At 40.1% G+C, this 25,084-nt stretch overlaps 1 protein-coding gene across 1 annotated transcript in view; it reads right to left on the bottom strand.

Annotated features, from left to right (window-relative positions):
• Nucleotides 1-25,084, bottom strand: part of PTPRG (protein tyrosine phosphatase receptor type G) — a 375,335-nt gene that overhangs the window by 148,133 nt on the left and 202,118 nt on the right. The window contains exon 4 of the mRNA XM_065749431.1: nt 21,751-21,899. Coding sequence (XP_065605503.1) covers nt 21,751-21,899 — 149 coding nt within the window. The remainder of the gene's footprint in view (nt 1-21,750; nt 21,900-25,084) is intronic.

The following is a 25,084-nucleotide window of genomic DNA, read 5'->3' as shown; positions in this document are numbered from 1 at the left end:
GGAAGCTTCCAAGCTTTTAAGTAGTGGATACTATCACATCTTCCTTAGATAAATTATTTCCCTGATGTGAAAGTGTTAGTTTTAATGAAATGAAATAGCCTTAATTGGTTGTGATGGGAAGTAAACTCTGAGATAAACATTGCATAAATAATTCACATCCTTCCATCTGGGGAACTTCTTCCTGCATTGAATGAGACACCAAACTGAAATGCAACACACTTCAGCAGCAACTAAAAACACGTAGACTTCTTTCAATACAATGCACCTAGAATGGACAGCATCTGCTCTTCTGGAGTTGAACGCTTATTTTAAGACATGGTTTTCCTAAGTTTTTTGATTCAAGACTGGAATACTTTCTCCTAACACATGGTCTTCCACAAAATGGGGCACCGATGAAACTGGATCTAACTTTAATACCTTGATCTATCTGTGGAAACTCACTTTTCATATGCTGTCCTAACCAGAATACTGGATTATAGTATACGACTCCAATGTATTTACAGATTAATTTTAAGAGTTGTTCTCCTGTCCTGGAACACCTTTTACCATAAGGACCAGAGGCCAAGATCTATTTATGGCAAAGGCATTCTTGGTGGGTTCTACTGTTACAGCAGAAAATACATGTAATTTGTATACATGTATTAATACATGCATAATTTGTGACATTGACTATGTCCTGTAAAAAAAAAAACAGAACTGGGGTGTGGGGAGAGGGACATGGAAGCAGGGAAACAGCAAAACTTGCTTGCACTATTTGACTTGGTGTCGCAAAATTCACCACAGAAAACATAACTAACCATAGCCTCAATGTTGTGATCTTCTGGGTGTTCTGCAAATGAAGCCTAATAGAACATCACAAGTGACATTGTTCTGATCACATCTCTTATTCAGGACAGCTACTGACTTTCCTTGTGTGCTTGAAGGAAACTTAGTTGTGCAAACTACTAAAACTGAAGTTTTTCTTTAAGGGAAATATGTGGGAAATATCAATACTCTCCAATGGGCGCAGTGCAGATGGCTGCCTACTGGAGTTAAACATCACAGTGTGAAACAAAACCCTCTTAACTGATTTTATATATGCATATATATTAAAATCAACAAGAAATATTCTTAAAAAAGGAAATTGCTAGAGACATACCTACATTTGCCGCCCATTATACAAAATAAATATGGACACATAATGAAAGAATATATTATGCTTGCTTATGTTCATTGTCACAACTTTATAGGATCAAATCAAACAGACAATGGAAATGAGTTTTGCAGTTTCAATATGCCTTCTGGTTATCAAGTGATAAGTTCCTTGCTGATGACCATTTTTTTTTTCTTTTAATGTAGACTCCAAAATAAACAATTCCAACACACAAAGCAAAAGTTTTAAACATAGAATTTTTTTCTCTCTGTGCAAAAGCTGACAAATACTTGCCCTTGCAGCACAGGGCGGAATATACTTTTTATAGATGATTCAGTAGGCTTGTTTGCATTTTCCACAGCAGACCACAGCAGATTCCCCTCCACAACAGACAACTGCAAGCAATGCTCACAGCTTTTTATACCTACCAACTATATCAGACAGAAGTTGTGATTCTCCACCTAGGAAAGGCATCAAGGATTTGACTTCTCAGGATTTTTGGTTGTTTGCTCCTGCTGAAATCCACAGACAAGGGCACCTGCAACATCTATATGGACTGTCTCTGACTCTACTCAGCAATCTTTCCCATGTCACTATTCTTAATTAGCAAAAGGCAGCCAGAATTGTTTTTTTGTTTGTTTGTTTTTTTTTTCTTCTTCTTCCCTGTTATATGCATGCAAGAGAGAGAAGAGGGAAGGACCAGAATATGTCATTTCCAAATCACAACACCAAATCAGAATGGCTCAGAACAGGTGAAAATAAGAAACGTCAAGCTCACGTTTTGAAGCTGCCTTGATTCTGCTTTGTGATGGCTTAATTAAAACAGCTTGCCGGGATACAATGTGTACAGAGTCCTTTTCAAGGTTCTTCAATCTCAAAATCTACACCTTTAACACTCAGAGCTGCTCAGAAGAAGAAAAGAGGGAAAAGGGGAAGAAAGGGAAAAAGGAAAAAAAGAGGAAAAAGGAAAAAAAAAAAGAAAAAGGGGAAAAATGAAAGGAAAAAAGGAAGGAAGAAGAAAGGAAGAATTCCATGCTCAGAGTCACTTTTCAGAATGACTCTCCTCAAAACAGAGAAAAAGAATTGCTTAGGATGTTAAGGGTTTCTCAGAAGACACTTTTTCATTTTTCTTTTTTCTTTTTTTTTTTTTTAATGTTTAACCGTATAAACAGCAAGTAAGGAAGAATTTCTTGTTAGCCATTTTTATGGTTATAGCTACCGTGCTGCTGAAAAAGCAACTACACAGAAAAAAATAAAGCTAATATTTACGGGCACTGGAGCTCAGAAAGGGACCTCTTTCACTGGAGGCATTACTGTAACAGCCATCACAGCTGGATCATGTTATTGCACAAAAGCGAGGGATTTTATAAACCCAGACTAACAATTTAAGTCAATGATAACACATGAAATTAACTTCCAACAATACTAAAATAGAGAACAGCGAGGATCGAATCCATGAGACGCAGATCACCTTCCTATGTATAAGTGCCTGCAGTGGGGTCAAGAAGCAGGGAGCACTGTGACTGCCACAAAACCAAGTGACCTGCAAAGCAGCAGGGACAACTACAGCACGTTTCTCTGCCTGTGGCTGCGGCTCTGTTGAGTCCAGAACTCCCCTCCCTGCTGCTCTCCCACCTGGATACAAAATGTCTTGCTTTACAGCCACCACCAAGTCCACAGAAGGAACCCGATGTGCCCATCTCCGGAGCTCCGTCCCCTCCCTGCTAACTCTTTGTCAGCCTCATTTGTGAAAACTTCTGCTCTACAGCACTCGTTACAGAAAAACCTAATTACAGAGGTAGGGAGTTACCCTTCCAGACCCAGATGGCTTGACCTTTAAAGTCTGACTTCAAGGTCACACTTTAATTCCCCCAAAGTCCCCAAGACGATTATTCCACAGCGTACGCACTAATCAAAGCCATGTTTTGGGATTTGGCAGACAAGCTGTTCTGTCTATCAGAGTAACTCACAGATGGTATGTATGTGACACAACATATTCATCATGTTATATTCTTAGTATATGCAATTTTCCCCATTGCTAAATTTTCCTGCATTCAGCAAGGGCTCTAAGAAGCGGCTGGTGCCTTGGAAGAGATACCCTCCCAGACTTGGCAGCTTTAAATTAACTGAATAAAGAATCCAAAGGTTGAAGAAACTCATTCTCCTGTGTAATCGTAAAACATATTGAAAATGAGTTTTCACTCTAGGTATCATTTTTTAACTTTATTTTGTTGCTCGTGTTTGTTTTTTGCTCTTCAGTTCACATATCGTACTTTCCTTTTACTTGACGTGTGCCATATTGTTTTAGCTTTTGCTCTTACTTCTGCTTATTTATGACCAATTTTTTTGACCAAAATCTCAATAAGATTTGCTTTAGGGGCATTTTTTTTAATCTTTTTTTCCAGGTAGTTGCATGCATAAGTGAACCATTAAAATTGAATCAGTTCAGTGAATCAAACTGAATGACAACAAACTAAAATGAGCAGAAACATGCCTAAAGCAACAAGCAGATTACTTATCTTACTTATTCTTAATGTTGCTTTTCTCCTCTCTCTCCCCTAGTTCTCCTGATGAAATACAGAACCACTTTTTTTTATTATTATTTTTTTTAATACTGGAATGAGTTCTTGGTCCTGAATGCCATACAGATTATCTAAAGGGAAACACAGAGGGAAGAAGCATCCTCACAGGCTGCAGGTTCTGGTGCTCGCCCAGCAGCCTGTTTCAAAGCTCACGGTCTGGATTAGTTAGCTAGCAAGCACGGGCAAGAGTTCACAAAAACAAACTTCCCGCTCCGGGTCTCTCTTACTCCTATTACATCTGTCCTTTCCTCCCACTCTGCCTGTGTTTTACAGCCCCATGAACACAAGTCACCTCTACCACCCATCTCCGTTTTGTGCACTGTGCCTGCTTGGATTAGCCCTCATTAAATAAGGACAGGAGTTAAGAGAAAAATAACCAAGTTCTCTGTCTTGGAAAGAGCACACTAACAGCCAGCATGCAAACCACCATGATTTTTGTTAGAGAATGATAAATGTCACTGCCACAGTCAGAATTTTTCAGTGGTTTTCAGTGTTTTAACTTATATGCTGAAAGCCAAGACATTAATAAAGCAATTGAAGTGGTAGGCACATAAGTCCATGAATGTCAGGAGCAAGGTTTCACATGTCACTTCACCGTAATGAAAGATATAGTGCTTCATATATAGTGCTAGGTCTGGATTTTACTGTTTTTAGTTTTTGTACGAGAAACTAAGGACAGGAATGCAAGCAAATGGAGAAGAAAAATGAAGGCATTTCCGATTAATCATTTTCCCTAGTGACATTTTAATGCATTATTGTTACAATTATTCTAAAACGTCCTCAAAGGATCATCACACCAGCTTTTTCAGACTTCATTTTTCATCAAGTAAAATTTTAACAAGCAACCTTTGTGGGAAATTTGTATCTTTGAAGGGGCAATACTTCTAACTCCTCTTCCTTTGTGGGGAACAGGACTACTCCACACACTGAGATATGGGTGTGCTATCACACAAGAGCCTCTCTTAGATTTTCTCTACTTTGATTTCTTTCTTATTCAGTCCCCAATGACATTTTAAACTCTGCATTTTAAGAAACCAACTCAAATGTGGCAAGACAAAATATATGAGCCAAGGAGGAAGGATGTGGAGGAAAGATGAGAGGCTTTTACTTTCTTTTTTTTTTGAGCTGCAGAGTTACTTTACTATTTTTCCATTTTACAACTTATGAGTAAAATAACCTCTTTTGCCTCAGCATAATTAGTTCCCCAGTCCTGGCATGCCTACGAGCCTCATGTTGTTTGGGGTGCTGTTTGCCAGGGAACACTTAACATTCTCATCTATCACACGAATCAATAAAACACAACTCTGTTTTTCACAAGGTGGCAGTGTATTAGGAAGAGTCATGTGGTCTGAGTTAATTTAAAAGTAATAGACTGAAATTGTCCACGTTACTTTTATTGAATTGACAGAGCAGGTCCAGTGCTACTAAGAAATTAATCCCATTTCACAGAATCACAGAGTGAGGCTGTAAAAGTTACTGGTTTATCTTAAAATATAATAATAAAAAATAATTAAACTTGAACTCTCATTTTTACTTCCATAATATGGAGATTTTTTTAAAGACACTATTCTGGAAATGAATAGCAAAATCAGAGTTATGTCAAACCAGACATATAACTGCTGAACTAAATTCTTCATCAGAAAAAAATGAAATAAAAAAGAAGTCCCATGCTGATAACAAAAAAGCCAAAGCCTAAAAATGATCTTCAGACACTTTCAATGAGTGCAAGTGAGAAGTCAAGCTCCTATAAATTCATGGAAGGAGAAGGCACTTTCAGAGGGCAAGTGATGACTTCGGGAAGGCATAAGCTGTCACTACTTGGAAAGAAAACATGGAGTCCTAAACTAGGGACCCTGGCTTGGTCCTCTTACCTGACCTGGCCCTACCTGAACAAAAAAGTGAAAATATCACAAAATCTCCTCTGAACAGAGAGCAAGTAAGATTCTCAGTGCAATACCACGTTGAAGACCTCCTGCCTGCAATGACCACTGAGCCTCCTTCTCTAGCTCTCTTCTGGGTCATTAATATAACTTTTGTGCCTTTAACTCATTTGCCCTGAGCAGATTTTTATGACATGATACAGAGGATGTATGGTGCCAGGGAGATGGACAGAAGCATTACCAGGATGTGTAATACAAAGCACATTTCTGCAGATGTGTCTGCAAAGCAGATTTCACCTTTGATAATAACTGTTTTTATCATTAGTGGGCGCTGGATGGATCTACCAGGCAAGAAATCCTCACCACAGTGTGTGGTGATGCACTCATTACAGCTGCAACCCCACATGATGCCCTGAGATTCTGCCTCGTTTCCCTCAAAGTTTAGTCCAAAATTCCTCCAGATATGAAATTAAAATATTCAGCACCAAAAAGATATGTGCATCCAAGGATACATGTCATTTCTCAGATCCTGCTATTTAAATCATTTGACTTTGAGTGAGATATGGAAGAAATTTAAGTTTCAGTACATTTTAGTCTCCATCATGTCAAATTTACAACCCTGGAGTAAATCACACTGCCAAGACAAATGTCTTCACTTAAATCAGATTTGTTGCCTCCTTCCATACTTCAGGACATTAATAAAATTGGAGTTCTAGTTCATAATAATAGTTTCATCCTTTCTGTGCCAGCAGAACCACAACCAGTTCACCCTCCACACACACACCTCTCCAGGTTAAGCAATTATAGGCTCCGTTTCATATGCATCTGACTCAAATTCTTCCAAATCTATCAGCATGTACTCAGCTGATCCTGATATATACTAAGAGTTTTCTCAAATGTCTAGGAAAGGAGCAAAGGCACTCGAATGCAAGTGAAATGGCAGGAATGTTTACAGCTTGCTGAAATTACCTGAAATGTCTCCCCTAAGTATAAGAAATTTCTAACAATTGTTTTTCCCTGTCACTTGACAATGCCTTTGACATCCACTCTCTTAAAAGAACCATATTCCTGTCCTATTTCTGGATCTGATGAACAATTATGAGCTGCTGCTGATCAGCATTACAGATCCAGTCCCTTCAGCAAATGCAAAGAAGGTGATAGTTTTATGTTCCCCCACTGCAGCACCAGCCTCATACTAGAGTGCTGTTGTGGTATTTATGTGCAAGATTAAAATGCAGACCTCCCACTGAGGCAGACAGCAACGGGATGGGGATGGCAATGTGAGTACTAATTGCATCCATGTAACAACAGTTCACGGGGTAGAAATCTAAGCACATATAAAAAAAAGACATCACTTGAACCTCCTTTTTTTGTGACTTACTGCTTGCCTGATCATTACTCCGAAGTCTAAAGACCAAAATAGGTGGGGTGAGTGATGCAAACCTGGATTTCTAGCAAGGGAGAAGGAATGCAAATGTACCTTCCTCACTGCCACCCAGTGCAACCCCTGACACATGTGGCTGCGGCACGACACACTTGTCAGCAGCCCTCTGTGATGGGAGGCACATGTCAGTGGAATGTTGCTGGGAGCTCTGTGTGATTCAAAACGCTTACTGCAGCATTATTACAGTAATCTTTCAGCACACTTTTACTCCCCAGCCTCTCCCCATTTCGACAAAACAATCCTAAGCTTGTATTAACAACAGGGTTTAATGAAAACCATACATTTTGTGATGAGTGTTTGGTCATGCATGGCAGATTTGTTTGGAATCAAGATCACTTTTCTCTACGAATGTGACAAGAGATTAAATCATTAAAAATGTATAGTCTGTAATTAGTTTATCATTGCCAGAAATGTAGGAATATTTTCCAACATAAAACCGATGCCACCAGCAAGAGATCATTTTGAAAGATCAATGTTGCTGAGATATCAGAAAACAGAGTAACTGGGAGGCAGCAAGCACAGTGTTCTCCTCTGCATTTGTTTTAATATCAAATAAGTGTAGATGTAGTAATAAAATAACTTCTGTAAAATCCAGCCAGTGATGGGATGGATTCTGTGAACCACGGACACAATATCAGGGATTGTCCTAAACAATATGGCAATGTGAGATTATTGTGAAGCGCCACCATCTTCGGAGCCTTCAGGATTTATACTGACTGCCTATTTCTGAAGAAAGCAGCTCAAAGCACCACAAACAGGATCTTGGTATTAGTTAATTATGGCACTGCAATATTTTCACCGGAGGCGTTTTAGAACTGCAGTACAGTGATGCTGTTTGTATTGCAATAGTTAAGGTGGTTTCAGACCATAAATTATAAACCTCATTTTTCAGATTTTATGACAGGGCTATAAAAAAGGAACCAGCCTTAGCCAGTTTTCTTTTATGACATAAAAAAATTAGCTATTTGAAAGCTATACATTTATGTATGAGTTCAATGGCTTCAAATGATTTTCCCTTCCCATACTCGCCTGTTTTCTGTATGAACAAAGACATGCTCACATTTGATGGCCATTCTCCTCTTCCTCCATACTGCTCTCCATCCCCTTGCATGTACTGCAGCTAAAAATTGCTTTTGTTTTTCAGAAGGAATTAGCAATCTTATGCGAGTCGGCATCCCTGGACAACTCTCTGTAAGCATTTAGTAAGGAAATATTAAAGCTGTCATTTTCAATATGAGGTTCACAGACCCCTGGAGGACTAATTTAAAGGGGTCTGGAGAAGATAATTAAGAAGAGTCAACCTACTGTCAGTAGGCTTAAACTCACTGAAAAAGGGTCTGCACTTCACCAGAAAAATGAGGAGAATTGCAGACAAAAAGCTTAAATAGTACGATTGCACAAATGCAGCAATTGCATTGGCATTTGTAGCCTTGTTTTTCAGGAACCAATGGAGCTTGGTTCAGTACCAGATCCACACGACAAGACACTTCGCACCTGGAGCACAAGACAATCCAGAGTCGCTTATACACTTTTGTATGTTCTTCTCACTACTCATTAATATTGCCAAAGTGCTCCGTAATATTCAGTTAGAAAGCACTATAAATGCAAAATGTTCTCTGATAATCAAAGCAAGTCATAGCATACAATTTGGTTTCATACGTGCTTTTCATACTCATCGTTCTAAAGAGCTCTAGGTGGCAATTAGTTTGTTCAAGATAAAACAGTAGGTAACAGTAAAAATACAATCATTTCTCCTGACCCAAAAGCTGATAGCTAAAGAAAACCAATTTAGCTGACTGCTAGGCAACTCTTTTCTGCTGAAGAGGGATGAAATACAATACCTTCCCTTCTCCATAGTCAGGCTGCCACAGCTATGTACCCTTTGTCATGGCTTTCCCAGGGCCTCCTGCGCACACACACGTGCACCCAGCAGTGCCTCAGCTGAAGCCTTTCAGCCTCACACCCAATGCAGTCTCCTACGGTGTAGTATTTCACCTCTTAAACATCAGCAGCAGAGGCAGGTGCTGCATCTTCACCTTGCAACTGTAAGCAGCCAACTGCCATTAACCCTAATGAGGGTCACATATGCTTTGAGGAAAGGTGAAGATCCTTCGAGCATTTGACAATATCCTACTGTGTACAGAGATATACAACCACAGAAATGGCAAAACTTACTGCACCACGCTGACACTGAATGTGTCACCAAGATTTTCTAGGTGCGCAAAACAATTTAAACGTAATACAGATGCATGCATATATTAATGAGAGACAGTGTAGACAAGAAACACTTATCAGCTATGAGTCAGAACTTCTCGAAAGGGACGTGATATTTCTGTTTGAACCATGCTTTAAGTACTTTAAATTGAGATAGCAAAACCTCTTCAACATCATTAACCTGGTTTGAAAATAATCAATAAATAATCATTTCACGTGTAAGTATGAAAGGCAAATGTCTAATACATTAATTGTGAAACCCCTTTCTGTACTAATGGTTGCCATAACCCAAGGAATCGATTCCATTATGGATATTTACACTGTGACCTATTAGGAATACACGGAAGTATCATTTTTTTACATTGATTATCCATCCTTAAAACAGATAGTAATGTATACTTAAATGCATGGATTGCAAAAATCATTCTTAACCTTTATTACATACTCTCTGTTGAAAAGGAAATCGTTTGAGCATCGTGGTATGAAGGACACGGTTTCAATTTATGTCATGAGAACACAGGACAATTACGAATGTAGACAAGTTAAAAAAAAAAAAGATATCATATTTAATAGCTGGGCAAGCAAGTACCACCTAAAAATGTGTTCCTAATCGGAACCCAAGCAAACAATATAGACATTGCCAAGGAATCAGAAAATAAATACATATTAAATCTTTACAAATTGTATCTCCTTTCTTTATTGCCTGAAGCAAAATCTCTCTCCTGAACAGCTCCAGCATAAACCAGCATAAGCTCTAATAAGTATTGCTGATGCTGGAGGCAGTGCTTTTTAATTTGACAGACTTGTCCTATGTCAAGTTTCTACTAGTAGAATAAACAGGAGATACTGGAGCCTGTGTGCAGCAACAGTTGTGCCACTGGAGAAGGAAAATATCTGCTCTTTGTGCCTGAAGGGCAAGGGAAGTCAACGGGGCACACAACCAGCTGGGGAAGAGCAGCTGGAAAGCAGAGCAAGTCCATCAGAACAAGCTCTCCAATAATCAAAGGCTGCCAGCAGTGCTGGTGCTTTCCACCCAGAGGGCAATGCTGATGAAATACTATAGCCCTGTCGAAGGAAAGTAAACACAGTAGGCCTGATGATGACGATCACCTTTATCTGGTTATATTGTACAAGTCAGGTCTGGTTGTCTTCAGGTTAGTTTTACAACCGAAGAGGAGAAATGGCTTCTTTTATTTGGCAGTAACTCTGTGTACAGCTTCCACCAGGAAAAAGAGAAAGAAAAATAAACTAAAGCCTCTGAGTACATATAAAACAACCTGTCACTGGGTTAACCAAGCCCCAGAGAAGGTGTGTAGTACAGCTCTTAGCAAATTCACTTACTGATTATCAAATCAATTTAGTGATTCACTGAAGCGCCTGTCATTCCTCAGAGCCGTCATCATACCTGTCAACAGAAACCAGGCTGTGACTCTGCTCCTAAGGACACTGTGTGAGTCACACTGAAGGTCCTATTCAAATCCTGCTACCTCTGATCTCCTCCTCTATCTTCCATGATACAAACTGCTCAAATAAACAAAACCTACAGGGTTTGAGAGTGCTGAATACTTCCCACCGAGCGGCAGACCCAGCAGTGACGTGACAGGGACGGCACCATCCCTTTGGGTTGCCACAGCAAAGCTCCCCTCAGCACTATGAGATCGGGCAGGAGAAATTCCTCTGGGATGCTCACAGGTCAGCTGTTGCACACCTTTCCAGTCTTTATTACAAACTGGAATTTTCATTGTTGTTGCTGTTGGATAAATAGGTCTTCTTTGGCTTGAGCTTCACGCTCATAGATAGAGAAACGTCAGGGACAACATGTTGTCCCACTGCATATCTCCCATCTTTACAGCAGCCCTCATTAACCATGAAACTTCCAGTCCAGTTTAAATTCTTTCAAAATGCACACAACAGGGGAATCTAGTGAGCCAAATATTCACACACACTACTTATCCACATGAGCATTATTTCAAGCACGCACACACTATTTCTGTGTCCTGGGTGTGCACCACAATCCCACAGATAATTTAAAACCATTCTCCAGGATCTAAAGAAAAGTGGACCCAGAAGATAAGTTAACAGAAAGAAGCAGCAGTAGGTTTAACCCAGCAACACTACGGCATTACTAGGTGTGTAAGAGCCTGGGCACAATCTCAATGCATAAAAACAAGACTTCTGTGCCCAGCTCCCCACCATGAGGTCTGCAGAGCCAGCAACAGAAACACAGCTGAAATACCTCATGCACAAAACGCCTTGCCACTGTAAGCACTGCAAACTCTTGAACCTGTTCTGTTCTGAGGCTTGAGTTTTATCTTTGGAGCATCCTATCGTTTCAGAGGATAAGCAGATTAAGCTTACTGAGCATCCTTCTTCCGCAATCATGGCAGCTACATTAAAATACAGTAAATGAAGGGCCGATAAGACTGTAATGAATGCATTATCTCAAATCCCAGATTGCTATAACTTTACAGAAGTAAAGAAATGAACCTAAGAATAGAGTTAAAATACCGTTTCAAGGATAAGGTATCGATTTATTGATCTTATGAGTGCTATTATCAGATTGCTATCTCTTGGTATCAGGGGAATTCATTCACTGCTAGGAAGACATATCAGGTTGTCAACGCCTGAAAGTTATTCTTGCTAATTATTTCTCTTCTACTGCCCTTTCCACTTCCAACTTCTGACCGCTGCCAAATTACTCCTTGCAGTGTTACTACAACCAGCAATGTTTACCACTTCTGCCTTACTTAATCATGACTGGAAAACACCTGACCTGACTCTGCTAATAACCCACATTTAAGGGTTTGATCACTTCCCTGCTACAAAGAGAATAGGAATGGTAACATTTCATCAGAAACCAATAGGAGGAATGTCCATTTTTAGTTTTGACCAGTTTGAGTCTTGGTCTTATAGCTACAAAATGGACTCATAAATGACCATATGGATCAGTGGGAGGGCTAACAGGCCTTTCATAAATGGCATGCCAGCAACAACAGCATGTAGCTTTCAACATTACTGAGTAAACAGCATGTGGCTTAACATCAGTGACTGATAGGACTGAAAGCATCTACTGCAGGTATTTCCTTGAGGAATATTTCCTCGATCTCTAAAAATTTTCCTAGTTAAACTGTGAATGAGAGGAATAACAGACAAGATTGAGGAGAAAGGCACAACTATGGATTGGAGGATGGGTGACTCTATGTTCAGGAAATAATGGGTTTTATTTTTACTCTCTTGAAATTTCATCTTTTGAATGCAGCTCATTAAGTGACCACTCACATTCCTGCCTCCCAAACAGAATGAGGCCTCTCAAGCAAAGAATTTCAAATTACTCTTTTTAAAAAACCTTCCTGTTATCTCCAGTCTCCTGTTCTAAACTGGGCGCAGTGACACTTCTTTTTCTTAAGGGATATTATGCTATGTGCCACCAGAAGATTAAATGTATCACTCAATGCCCAGCAAGCCACCCTCTTCAAGAGCACCAGCCCAACCTAAGAGGCTCTGGACCTAAGAGAAAGGAGACCTGAATTTCCTTCTCAACTAGTGTGATAAGAAAATAAGGAAAAGAGGTTTCATCTTCTTTTTGGATACTTTCTGCCCTTTTGGCTACTTATCCCTGGGTTCTTTTGCATTTTAAAAAGTCAGATCTGCCGCTCTTTGGGAACCCTTGAGAACTGTGCACAGGTGTTGAGCACTGAATTTATCTTAGCTGTAGGTATTGCCACCCTGAAGGAATGGAAGGGTTTGATGTAGGAATAAAAATCATCTGAGATCAACCAAAATCACCCTTTCAGCAATCCAATTCAGTAAAGAACCAACACAAGCAGTATTGCAGATACTTCAAAACACAAACACAGTTAAAAGCTCTATAAAGACAAACATGACAAAATTCACATAATTTAATCTATCCCTGCCACAATCACATCCCACGGCTGTGTCGCCCTTCTATAACCATACACATGATATGCTGTGATATCTGTTAATGCAGATTTTTATTTCACTACCCAGGGTGAGCAAGAAAGGGAGCTCAGCCTCTCCATGTTAGATTTGATGTCTGAGGGTCTGTTCAAAAACTGAATCCCTCCCAGTTCCAGAAAAGAATGATTCAACTTTAACTCAGGACAGAGTTTCATTCCTAACAGCCCTCTCTGGACTTCTCTTTAGGCACACCAGGTCCCATTTTCTATGTTTGACTGAACCATTAACAAAATGTTAGCCCAATGCAGGGGGCAAAAACTCTCTCCCACCTGGTAATGCCATTTCTAATACTTGTGGGAAACCAAAAATCATATTTCTTACAAATGTGTAAATCAGGAGCTATGTTTTATAAAAACTCAGTGGTCCATGGACAACGATACCTAAGCCCTCTTTGAGGAAACCTATACCAAAGGTTTTTCTGCTGAGGGCATAAGTAAGCAGAAGGAGTGATGCATTTCTGGAAAATAAGAGTCTGCTTTGCCTGCTTTCTACAGCAAGAGCACAGAGGAAAGCCTCTCTGAGCACAGCCAGGACAGTGACAAAAGAGGCACATGCTGAAAAGCTCAACTAATTGGACAACAAAAAAATTTTGCATATTAAGCTGGGTAGAAAAGTAGGGAGTAAGAGAACACAGGGGATACGACTGTTTTACCCAAATAGCTTTTTCTTTACAAAGAGATGAGTGCTGTATGTTTCAAAGCATAAGCAAACACATACCTTTCTCTCTTTTTCAAGCAGTCAACTGTTATTTTATTTCTACCAGACAGTAAACACTTGTGGGTTTTTTAGATCCTTTTTCAACTTTGGTTAACCTTCCCATCCTGTCTGGAAAATACAATGCCTGTGAACAGGGGGAAAATAACAAGGGCTACATTCATATTGCTGCCTGATCTCTTACATCATATGAAGCTTTATCATAGAAAAAACAAAGCAATTTGTCCCTGCAAAGTCTGTGGTTATCGCAGCAGAAGCACTGCTGTGTGCCAGAGCAGGAATTCCACTGGGCTGCACGAACCCAGCAATGAGACACTCCGTGGCCCAAAGGGCTTCAAACTCAATATAGAAGAGAAAGGAGTGATAGGGGTGGGAGGGCACCTGAGTGCAAATGGGATAATACTGATCTGCAGTGAATGCATCTCACGGCCAGAATTAAAAAAAGCTTTCAGGGACCCTCATTATAGAATCACTTTTAATGAAAATGTTTTTGGGGCTGTGAGCACCAGACAACAAGATGCATCTTGCCTCACGACTGACATGAGCTTTTGATCACCATCGCTCAGAAAAAACTTCAGTGTGGTAAAACAGAAGAACGTAAAACCTGACTAAATGCACTGAGTTTCCTAACTGGGAAAGAAACCCCAACCATCTGACACAATTTATTCTCTTGGTATGAAATTACAGCAACTATTTAGAATTCTACAGGAAAAGAAAACCCACAAAAATGCAATCAGTAAAGCACCAGTATAACAGACAATTTAAATCATTTCCTGCTTGCTTCCTTAAATCACAATTAATATCAATGAAATCTATTCTCACTGTTTGAGACCCAGTGAAAAGGCTTCCATGGGAAAAACTGGCAGACAAGCTAGCAACCAGCCTGCTAACCACACTAAGGTTTTGGTTTGGTTTGGTATTTTTTTTTTGAGTGCCAAGGAAACATTATCAGTTCTGAACACATTTGTGCAACTTTTATTTTTATTTTTTCCCACATGCTATCTATCTTTGTTATTTCAAGGAGTCTCATTGGAATGACTTCAAAGGGCTAAAAACCTCTAGAGGAAGATGCTCTTAAGACCCAACACTGTCAGACTTGACTAAAGGAAGAAGTAATACTGAACACTTCCAGAACCTGTCATGTTTTTGGCAATGTCTTGGGACAAACAACTTTGCAGAGCATGACATGCACACACGATCCAATCTGCTTACCCAAATCCAGCCACACTGAAGGAAGAGGATGCTTGTGACCAAAATGTTCTCGCACAGAGGGCTGCCGTGGTTCAGCTGACTCTTCACTTCTAACCTGAGTTTGAAAGCCTTTATGCACAGCCTTCCTGCTCTCCTCTCATTGTTAGCACTGGGAAAGGTGTCTGACATGGACACGCTGGGGGGAATTCCTGCTAAATGCCCCTATGAAAGTCTGCCTGTCCCTCACATCCAAGGCCAAATGAAGTCACAGAAAACAAGGCCTCCTCACCATGATGCCTTGCCTTGACTCTGCTTGGGTTTGATGGTTTTCTGGTAGCCACTGAGCCAGGTGAAGCAGCAGAAATAGCTACCACCACCTGTTCTCCTTTCCCTCTGTAATCAAGTAACTCATCAGAAGAACAGAATACAACAAGCTCCCTCACATACTTTCCTCTTTTCTCACCACACCAAGTGCCCAGAGTGAATGACATAAAACTGGGTGGCCTAAGTACCCAATAAGCTCAGCACAGAAAGCTCACCTTTACAGCTGGGGAGAGACAGTCCTATTTTTCTAGCTTAGACAATCCCACATTTCAAGTAACAATCCTATTGAATCTGCTACCTTTCATTAAAGTACCTCTTATAACTCTGTCAAATTCTCCAACCTTTGTATTGATTTTTCTCCTATTCAAAATAACTCTACTTTACAGCAAGAGCTGGCTGTCAGCCTCTTATCTCTTATTTTCACCCCATCTGATCCTCCTTCTCCTTGTCACTCTTTCCAGATTCCAGTCAATTACATTGAAAACCAGGGATTTATGTTAAGAGGAATGTACAACACTTAGCTCATCATTAACATACGTAATTGCAATGTAACTCAGACCTTTTCAACAAGAGAGCAAAAATCCTTTGGGAGAAGCAGGACATTCCCATCAAATATAAAAAGAATATCTAGATCATGTTGTTGAATAGTTACTTCAAAATAAGACTATGAATGTGTTGTAACATTTTCAAACTGACTCCAGAAATTATGGAGGCCTGGCAGGAAGATACAGCCATAAAGCCACACGGTTGTTACCTCCCTGAGTTTTGTGTGGGTCTACACACAAAGTCCCACAATATGCTAATCTCTGCATTTAAACATATTTTAATTTCAGACCATCCTCTCGTGTTTCTTGTTAATTATCACAGGGCATCACAGAAAAGATCAGCCAGATGGAGACTAGATATTTCACTACTACAAGATGAAGCATTCTGCACTAAAATGGAACCTTGCTTGCAATAAAGTCATTAATTAAAGCATCAACTGATTCTCCTGTCAGTGTATGGGAGGCACTAAAGACAACTGTGAGGAGTCAGTGCAACAGCTACACTAAGGAAAATAAAACAGTAAAACGAACAGTTATAAGATTATGTTTGATTGCACTGCTCACAGTCTTTGCAGCACAACATGATATAAACCCAGCCATGTATTCAGCCAATATCCATCTATTTCGTGTTTTAAAATTACATCCCACTGATTTCCTGATGATGAGAAACCTGAACAAGTTTTAAAGGTGCTGAAAAGTAAAGAGGAATAACGCTGGAGGGAAGGTAAGGCAGAGCAACATCTTGGGGGTTTTTATTATCTTGTATTTTTAGATTACATTATGGCTCTCCTAGAAGATGGTGGAGAAAGGGCAGATAGACCGTAAGAGAAGAGATTTAAAAATCCTGCAAATTGTCAGTTGGAAACAAAAAATGAAAAAATAATTAAATCTGAAAATCCCCAAGCCATCTCCACATCTGAATGATTAAGTCAGAGGTGCTATGAGAGATCCAGACAGAATAAGCAGCGCATGCTAAATTCCCAGAGCACTCTACAGCCCAGACAGCATGGGTATGGAGCCAATTCCTCACTCAGTTTCATGAGCGTGACTCCCATCACAGTCACTGGGAGCTCTAAGAATCCCTGTATAACTGAGGATTCGGTCCTTAGAGAGAATATTACAGTAAAATTACTTCAGACAGTCAATGCGTCTCACTGTGATGTATCCCCAGTGGTCCCCTTTAGGTCCTTCCATCATTTATTGACTTCTACTTTGCTACATCCTGCCAGATGGAAGCAAGGAAATTTGAAGAGCAACTAGTAAACAGAATACAAGGGAATAAAACCAGTGCTGGCACTCTACTCCACAATCAGTCTTTACTTGTACTTCAAGCCAACACCAGAGATTTTTGCAAAATTACAATTACTAGAGATGCTGGATGCCAGAAATAATAAACCTCACTGCAACACAACAGCACAGGGTGCTAGTTCTCTCCTGGATATCAAGAAAGCATATTGCGATATGTTCTTTTAATATGTCAAAGGAAAAAAATAAAAAGAACACACACACAAACTCAAATGAACTTAGAAATGCAGCAAGTGTAAAACTTAAAAAAAATAAATAAATTCATTCAAACTGAACAAGAAAGGACTTGTCTCTAAATAGCAAATATCCCATCATCCACAGGTGGACAAAAGCCTGGAGAAATACAGTAGATGACACTTAGGATGTCAGAAAGAATTACCATTCAGGATGACCCCACAGAAGACGACCTAGTCTCAGCTTATACCCTGTAATAAAGGCTTTTGTGCGCTGAGTACCACACAGTTTTTTGACTTTAATAACATTGATCGTCTTCTGTCTATGATAGCATAAAACATGAGAATTTAAGTGGCATAATGAGAGGTAAGATAGTGAATGGTGATAACCTTTGGCAAGGAGATCTGAGCATTCAAATTAGAGCAACTAGCTGGAGATCTACATAATGCTGAAGGTAGTGTGTATACTCAAGGGGAAAAGGAAGAGAATCAAAGAAATAGCAAGAACAAAGATACCATTAGAACCTGGAAGGTCTTCTAAGGAGCACGCTTAAAGAACAGCAAAAAATGTTAATGCAAATTATTGTTTATAATAATAATTACACAAAATGAATCAATCATCATAATGTAAAAACTCGTTAATTAACATGAAAGAGTGCTAGCTCTTCATTTTCTGTTGGGATGCTTTGTGGTTTAGTTTTCTTCTTGGGTTGTGTATTTTGTTGTTGTTGCTGTTGGTTTGTTTTAAATGAAGAACTAGAGATCTCCAAAAACACACATGCTGGTGCTTGTGGGTACAACAAAATCACATTGTTTTCCAGAAGCCAAGTTGATGTTCCTATACCCAATTTGGCCTAGAAAGTGCAAGTTGGTTCATGTAAGATTAAAGAGATGAGGTCTCTATGGCATATTGCAGTATGGTCCTTGGAATAAGATTCTCATTTACTAAATAAATTACTGTATATTACTATATAATGGTGTTCACATTATAACTGACAATTAGCGCCATTAAAGAGAAAGCTCATAAACAGCCAAAGCTCACATCAAATTAACACAGTCATGATTAAAATCACTCTTCTGATTTCTGCTCTTCACAGAAATAATCAGCATTTTGCATAGAAATGAGGACGAGGCGGCTCAGAATCCCAGCTAGGCTGGGATGGCAGCAGCAAGCATCGCCAGCGCAGCGGTGCTGCGTCAGCTCTGAGTGCAGGGCTTCCCCACGGCAGGAACCCACGCCACCAGCATGGCCCGCAGCAGGCAGGGCTGGAAGCCAGGCAGTGGCACCAGAGATGAAAGGGCTTCAATTATTCCTCTTGGCGCTAATGAGGGGAACCTGGGTTCTCTCCTGGCCTGAGGGAAGCTCCGCTTCTTTACGGCAGTTTTGTCACTTTGCCATTTAAATGGTTTCTGGCGTTTGCATGTCCGTTTGTAATGCCTCAACTTCAGAAAGCAGAAGAAAAGCCCGAGTAATTATAATGGAGAAGTACAATAACAAAATACAAAGGAGTCAGCAATTCATTAAAATGTAGAGACTGCAACGTCAAAAACTTTTCTTGACTTGAAGAAAAAAGGAGAGAGACTTTTTCTAAACTGGCACAGAGCCCACATCCTCATTAGGATTCACGCTCCACTTGCACAGCAATGCACTAATGGTCTTGCTTTAATCTTCAGCATCACAGCACTAGTGTTATTGGCCTCAACGATCAGGATGCTAAAATGTCAAGGAGGAGGAAAAAAGAAACTTGAAGCTGATGCTGACCAGGCCTGGTATCATGGACCAGCATCGGATCACGGATTAAAGTTTGAGACATACGTTCGTCTCCACTCATAAATGATACTTCAGAGAAAGCCAAGTTCATAATGACTTCATAAGGATAAAGTATCATCAAGGAAAATCTGATCAATAAATAAGCAATCAAGACCATATAATGAAGGAAACCATTTAGAATACCATTACATATGCCATAGTTTAAAAAGGAATCACAATATGCTACACATGCAAAAAAGTACAGCAAGATAATATGCCTTTGATCCAACATGCCTTTAAAGTAGGAAACAAAAGGACATTCTCATATATCTTACCAACTAATTTAACAGATAAATCACAAAAAAATATGATCCAGATGGGCTTCAATGAAGGAAACCAATTAACGTAGACAGCCTTACCATCTGACACATTAGTTGTAATAATAAAAACCAAACAACATGGTCAAACAATAATGCTCTGTATTATATCTGACATTTCTAATTACTTTCTGTATCCTCTTCAAGAAAAAAGACTATCAGCAAGCAGTTTGTTTCCCAGGGGAAAAAACCATCTAAACTTCACGCGTATGGAGCAGTCTACGGAAGACGCTGATTTATCTGTGTTCCCCTGGGATGTGCTTTGGAACCGATGGGTTTTGCACAGTCCACATCTGGTTTCTCAATTAGACTCAGAAAATGTTTGTTTTCTACTGCATTTCCACTGTAACTGCTGCAGACCTGGCATGTTAATACCTGTGTGCACTCCTTAAAACCCTTGCCTCTGCCAGGGACTCAGAACAGTCAGACTGATTTGAGCTTTACTTTCTGTAGGATGGGATTTTGTTTTCTTTCCTTTCAACAGCCCACCTAGAAATGTTATTTCTGAAATGAAACACAGCACTTCTGGCACAGATCTCCCAGCATCAAGCATTTGCACGCTGAACTACAATAAGCGTTACAAATTAAAAGCTCCACTGTGCACATGTGCACAGCTACTGCTTGAGAGGTAAAAACTCAACTGTATGGACTACTTTTGCAAGAAGAAAAAAGTTTTATCACCTTGGACCTATAGATATTTTGAGCACCCTTTAAAATCCACTCAGGAAAATCCTTTCCAGCACATGCCTTAATAAATTAGACAAAATTTGGAAATCTTAAAGAGGTGTCACATAGCAAAGCAACAGAGAAAGGCTCGCTTAGGAAAATGCTCTTCCTCTAAAAACCAATAAAGGAAAATCTATGGGAATTCTGCTGAATACATTCATACTTAGAAAGGTCAAAGATCAGAGGCTCGTGCCATTGCAATGAATACAAATCACTTGGAAAATTGCATTTTCATTATTAGGATTTATCCTAAACCTATCTGATACAGCAAATTATTGTGCACAGCATTCATGAACAGCAACAGAATTCAGAAGGGCAGATTCTTTTTTTTTCTTTTCAATTTTAAAGTAGACAAAATAAGCATTCCAAACAGTTGAAAGGTAAATAAAGAATATTTAAATTAAAGGAAAATTATTTCTTGAGAATTTTCTTTATTTTTTTTCCCCAAAGCAGCTTCTATCAATCAAGCCAGCATCAAATAGCCTTGGCATCATAAGAAAGGGTTTGTGAAGTGGAAATACTATTTCTGATTCCAAAAAGAAGGTCCAGGCTCCTTCACCAGCCCTACTCCCTGAAAAAAAGAGCGCACATGGATAGTTGCAGCAGAAAGATGTAAATTGCTATTCTTTTCTTTTTTTTTTTTTTTTGTCAGGCACTAGGGTCTATTACAACCTCCCTTTGTGCTTTGGGATCCCATTTTCATGCTCTGAAAAAAGGGACTTGGCTGAAGTCACACAAGATGTATTATGGCAAGCTGGGGCTTGAATCAAGTTCTGCCAAGGCCCAGCCCACAGGAAAACCACGACTGTCCGCGTGAGCCTTCTGGGTTAGCAGAGCACCCTACAAACCATCCACATCCACATGCCACAACAGGACTCACCTTGATTTGAAAGCACTCATTTGATTACAAACAAGAAAGGGTAATTCCAGATAAGTTTATTTCACCAGGCAAAACCTTGAATGCATGCAGCAGGCCGCACGCGTGCAAGGAAGCAGTGCTGATGAAAGGCAGCAGTGGCAGCACGATGGCTCCCAAGCCACTGCTAGCTACTTGTTTGTAAGCACCTTGGGAAATAAAAGATTTGGAGGACAACGAGGTCACTTTGCAGATATTTGCAAGGGGATCCTCCCACACATGGAGAGCTTATGGGAGAAACCAGAAAAGTGGCAGTTTGAAACTCAGCCCACGGGACGTGAGAGCTAGCAATGCGAGCAAAGCACAGCTCGGAGCTGACACTGCAAAAGCACATAAGAGATGATAGATAGTGTGCTGCGAGGGCCAGAAGGGCCTTGAAAGTGATATGTTCACTGAAGGAAACATTGCCCTATTTCACAGCCATCTCAAACTACAGCAATACATTCTGATTTTATTTTATTTTTTTTTGGAGAACAGAAGCACATGTCTTTCCACTCACCTCAACAGGGAACCTCTTGCCATTGATGCTGTGCTCGGAGCCTGCTGATCCATTGCTCTGACCCCAGTGGAACTCCACCTTCTCTGCCTTGAATCTGCCTGGCAACCCGGCGCCGCTGACAAAGTAATCGTCCTTCAGCAGGATAGCAACTGCACACACAGAACAGGGAGAAAGACCTTCTTAGCACAGTTTTTTGAAGCGCTTGCAGGTTTTGCTCATTATATTAGAATATTTCTTCTAATGGAAGTAAAAGGTGAGGTCATCATTCTCCTCTTCACAGGGATTGGTTAAAAAAAAAAAAAGAAAAAGCTACATATAAGGTTGGCTAATTATGGAAGTGATTATAAAGCTATACGGGCTACAGAAAACCACCAAACCCAAATTTTGCAAGCAATTTTTACCATTGGACTTTGATTAAAATTTAAATGGCAAACTTCATCAAGAACCATTTAATGTGGTTGCAGGGAGTAATGGCTGACTACACTGCTTGGCCTTGCAAGTCACTGAAGGTCTGCAGATAACCAGTTAGAAGAAGAATGGATCCTCTGTTTGTTGCATTTCCTCTAAGTTACGAGGGGAAAAGGGCCTTTTTGCCCTGTCCCCCCTCCACTACTGGGCATGGCAGGTACCTTCCTTGACCTCTCTGTCCCTCCCTTCTGTAAAACAGGGAGAGTGACAATAATGCTTTTGAGACCCACTCAAGAGAAGTCCCCCATCAGAACTGTTTTGGTTCTTTTGTTACAGTAACTGACATTACTGTTACATGATTCAGTAAGGGTCAAAAGGATCTACTTTGTAATTTCTTTTCACTTCTGAAAAGCCTTTATATTTTATGCAACAATAAAAGCTGTAGGTCCAAACAGAGGGCAAAGTCATACAGTGGAAAATGGTATGTGTTACGGGGAGGTCTACGGTCCCACCAAGAACTGAATCCAGTTTTCCAACATCCCTGTCCACCGCTCTCAGTACAAGATCACCCACTATTTCAGCATCTCCCACCTTTAACATGCATACATTCTAATAATGACTCCTTGCAAAATCCTACCCTCTAATTCTTTGCAAAACTGGTGCTCAAAAACAGAACTAAAATTAGCATTTTGTTCCTGTAAAAGCCATTGCAGACCACTGGTTGCTCTGTCCAGAATCCTGTGATTAAAGTTGTGTTTTCTGTTGTCCTTTTTAAAATTTTTGTTTAAATTTTTTTTTGTAAATAAGGGAAGCTTAACCCACAAGGATTTCTCTCTGTTCTCAATCCAGCTGTGTCATCACAACAGGAACTTTAATATAAATCCATTTTTATTATGTAACAGAGGGTTTTATTCAGTGCTGGAAAAAATCTAGAGGCTGGTTGTGAAACAAGAGCTTTTCCTCTGCTGGTGAATCACTTCATCCTGCAGGCGAGGCTGGCTGCCATGGCAGAGCTGCTCCCAGCAAGTACAGACCATGGGCTACAGCAGCTCCACCTCAGGTGCAACTGGGCAACTAAGAAATATCTAATTGTTTAAGTTAAAACCATCTAAACGTTGAAGTGCGTGTGAAGTTCAGCTTTTTATTAATTGTACCAGTGACATCATAGGGCTCTTTCATGAGTTCTGGTTCCCCTTGCATCAAAAGCACTTGTGTGGGAAGACTGGAGGCTGTAGGATACTGTCTGCATCACTCAGGTACTGCTGCATCCTTACACCAATGCTGTGAAACACAAATGACTAAAAGCATGGCTGCTATCCTCTTCCCTTACAAAATTCTCAACGAGATCAGCAGTATTCTAGATACTGAACATCTCACTCAGTTGGTTCGAAATTCCACAGACAAAATTGGAGGACTTAAAAGAATACAGGAAAGTAGATTTGTGTGCATCTGTAAAAATCTCTTTGGGGATTCAGTTGCATCTAATAAATATTTGATAGTTCCTAAATCATTTATGGCTCTGTCAGGGGTCATTTTACTTGTTTTAGATGAATAATTAAAAGGGTAATTAGGAGGATATACAATCTGAAATGTTCATCTAATTGTTCATTTTAGAGAACTTCTTACACTGCTGAGCTGCACAGCACGTGTTCCCAGCACCTCGCTATCACAGCAGCACCTCCTAGTTGCCACTAATGTGGGGGTTTTCCTCCTCTCCACATGATTTCTGGTATTTGGGACTGGAACAACCAAACTGGGTTTGAGAGCCACTGCTTTTATCCAGTAAGTCATGCAGAGTGCACAGGAAGAATCAATGCCCCCAACTGCTAGGTTTAAAGTACTGTACTATTGAGATTTCAAAAGCAAAGGAGGTATTTGCAGGACTGGGGCGGAGCTGTGCATCTTGCACCTTCCTGAAAGCAAAACCAAGCCTGGAAACAAAGCAGCTCTTCCCTTGCCTTAGTAGAGCAGCTCTGACCCAGCCTGAGAAGCATGCAAGGTATGAAGACTACCCAAACTCACCTCCAGCAGCAATGTCAGCATGTTTCTCAGAGTTTTCAGAAGCTCTGGGTGATAAAAGGAGGGGTAAAGCTGCAGTGCAAGCACTGCTGGCAAGGGAACTGCTCCCACAGGTGCCCTAATCTCACAGGGCAGTGCCTAGAAGCTCCATAAGCCTCAGGCACAGCTGACACCAGCTAATGCTAAATTACAAAGTGGCACAGGCAACAACAACCATGAAAAGTACTTCTACTCTCCAAGTAATTTTTACCACTTGGGAACCAGCTTCTGTGTTGATGAAACCAAACCCACATTAGTGCTTTTGCCAGTGTAAACCTGCACAAAACATTTATGGTTGAGGCAGAGGCATAATGAATGTATGTTCATTTTCTGAATGAAGCTCTGTTTTCTGTACATAGCTGCCCTTTAGCTGATATGGAGAGAAAGCAGAAAAGAGTACAACAAATCCAAAGAGCAAAAAACTTTTTACTTTTTAATATTTAAAAGCATGAAAGTAACTAATTGTTCTATTCTAATAAACGAAAAACTACCAGTCAAATAGCAATAACCCATACTATGCATTTTCTGCCAGTTAATGAGCATCGAGGTTAAGGACCTCTGGTTTCTCCTCAGACCCTGGTCTTCTTTAACCAGTCATTACATCTACCACCATTGCTTAAATCAAAACTTATCTTCCTGTCAATCAGCAACAGGAAGGTCTCCCATGGTCTTCTACTCCAATACTACTGCCAACACTCATCACAGCTGGCACAACTTGCTTCTACGTTCTACCCATAGGCCAAAACATCCTACTTGGTTTGTTGCTGTACCACTTACTACCTTAAAAAGTAATCCCTGACAAGTTTCTTCCAAAGGTCAGTAAACCATGGGAATGGAATGTGATAAATCAAGGGAGGAGTTAAGAGCT

Source organism: Cyrtonyx montezumae, unplaced genomic scaffold, assembly GCF_038088225.1.
Source record: "Cyrtonyx montezumae isolate F1298 unplaced genomic scaffold, pur_monq_1.0 scaffold_6, whole genome shotgun sequence".
NCBI lineage: Eukaryota > Metazoa > Chordata > Aves > Galliformes > Odontophoridae > Cyrtonyx > Cyrtonyx montezumae.
The sequence above is the reverse complement of the archived record's forward strand: the minus strand, read 5'-3'. Positions and strand labels throughout refer to the sequence as shown.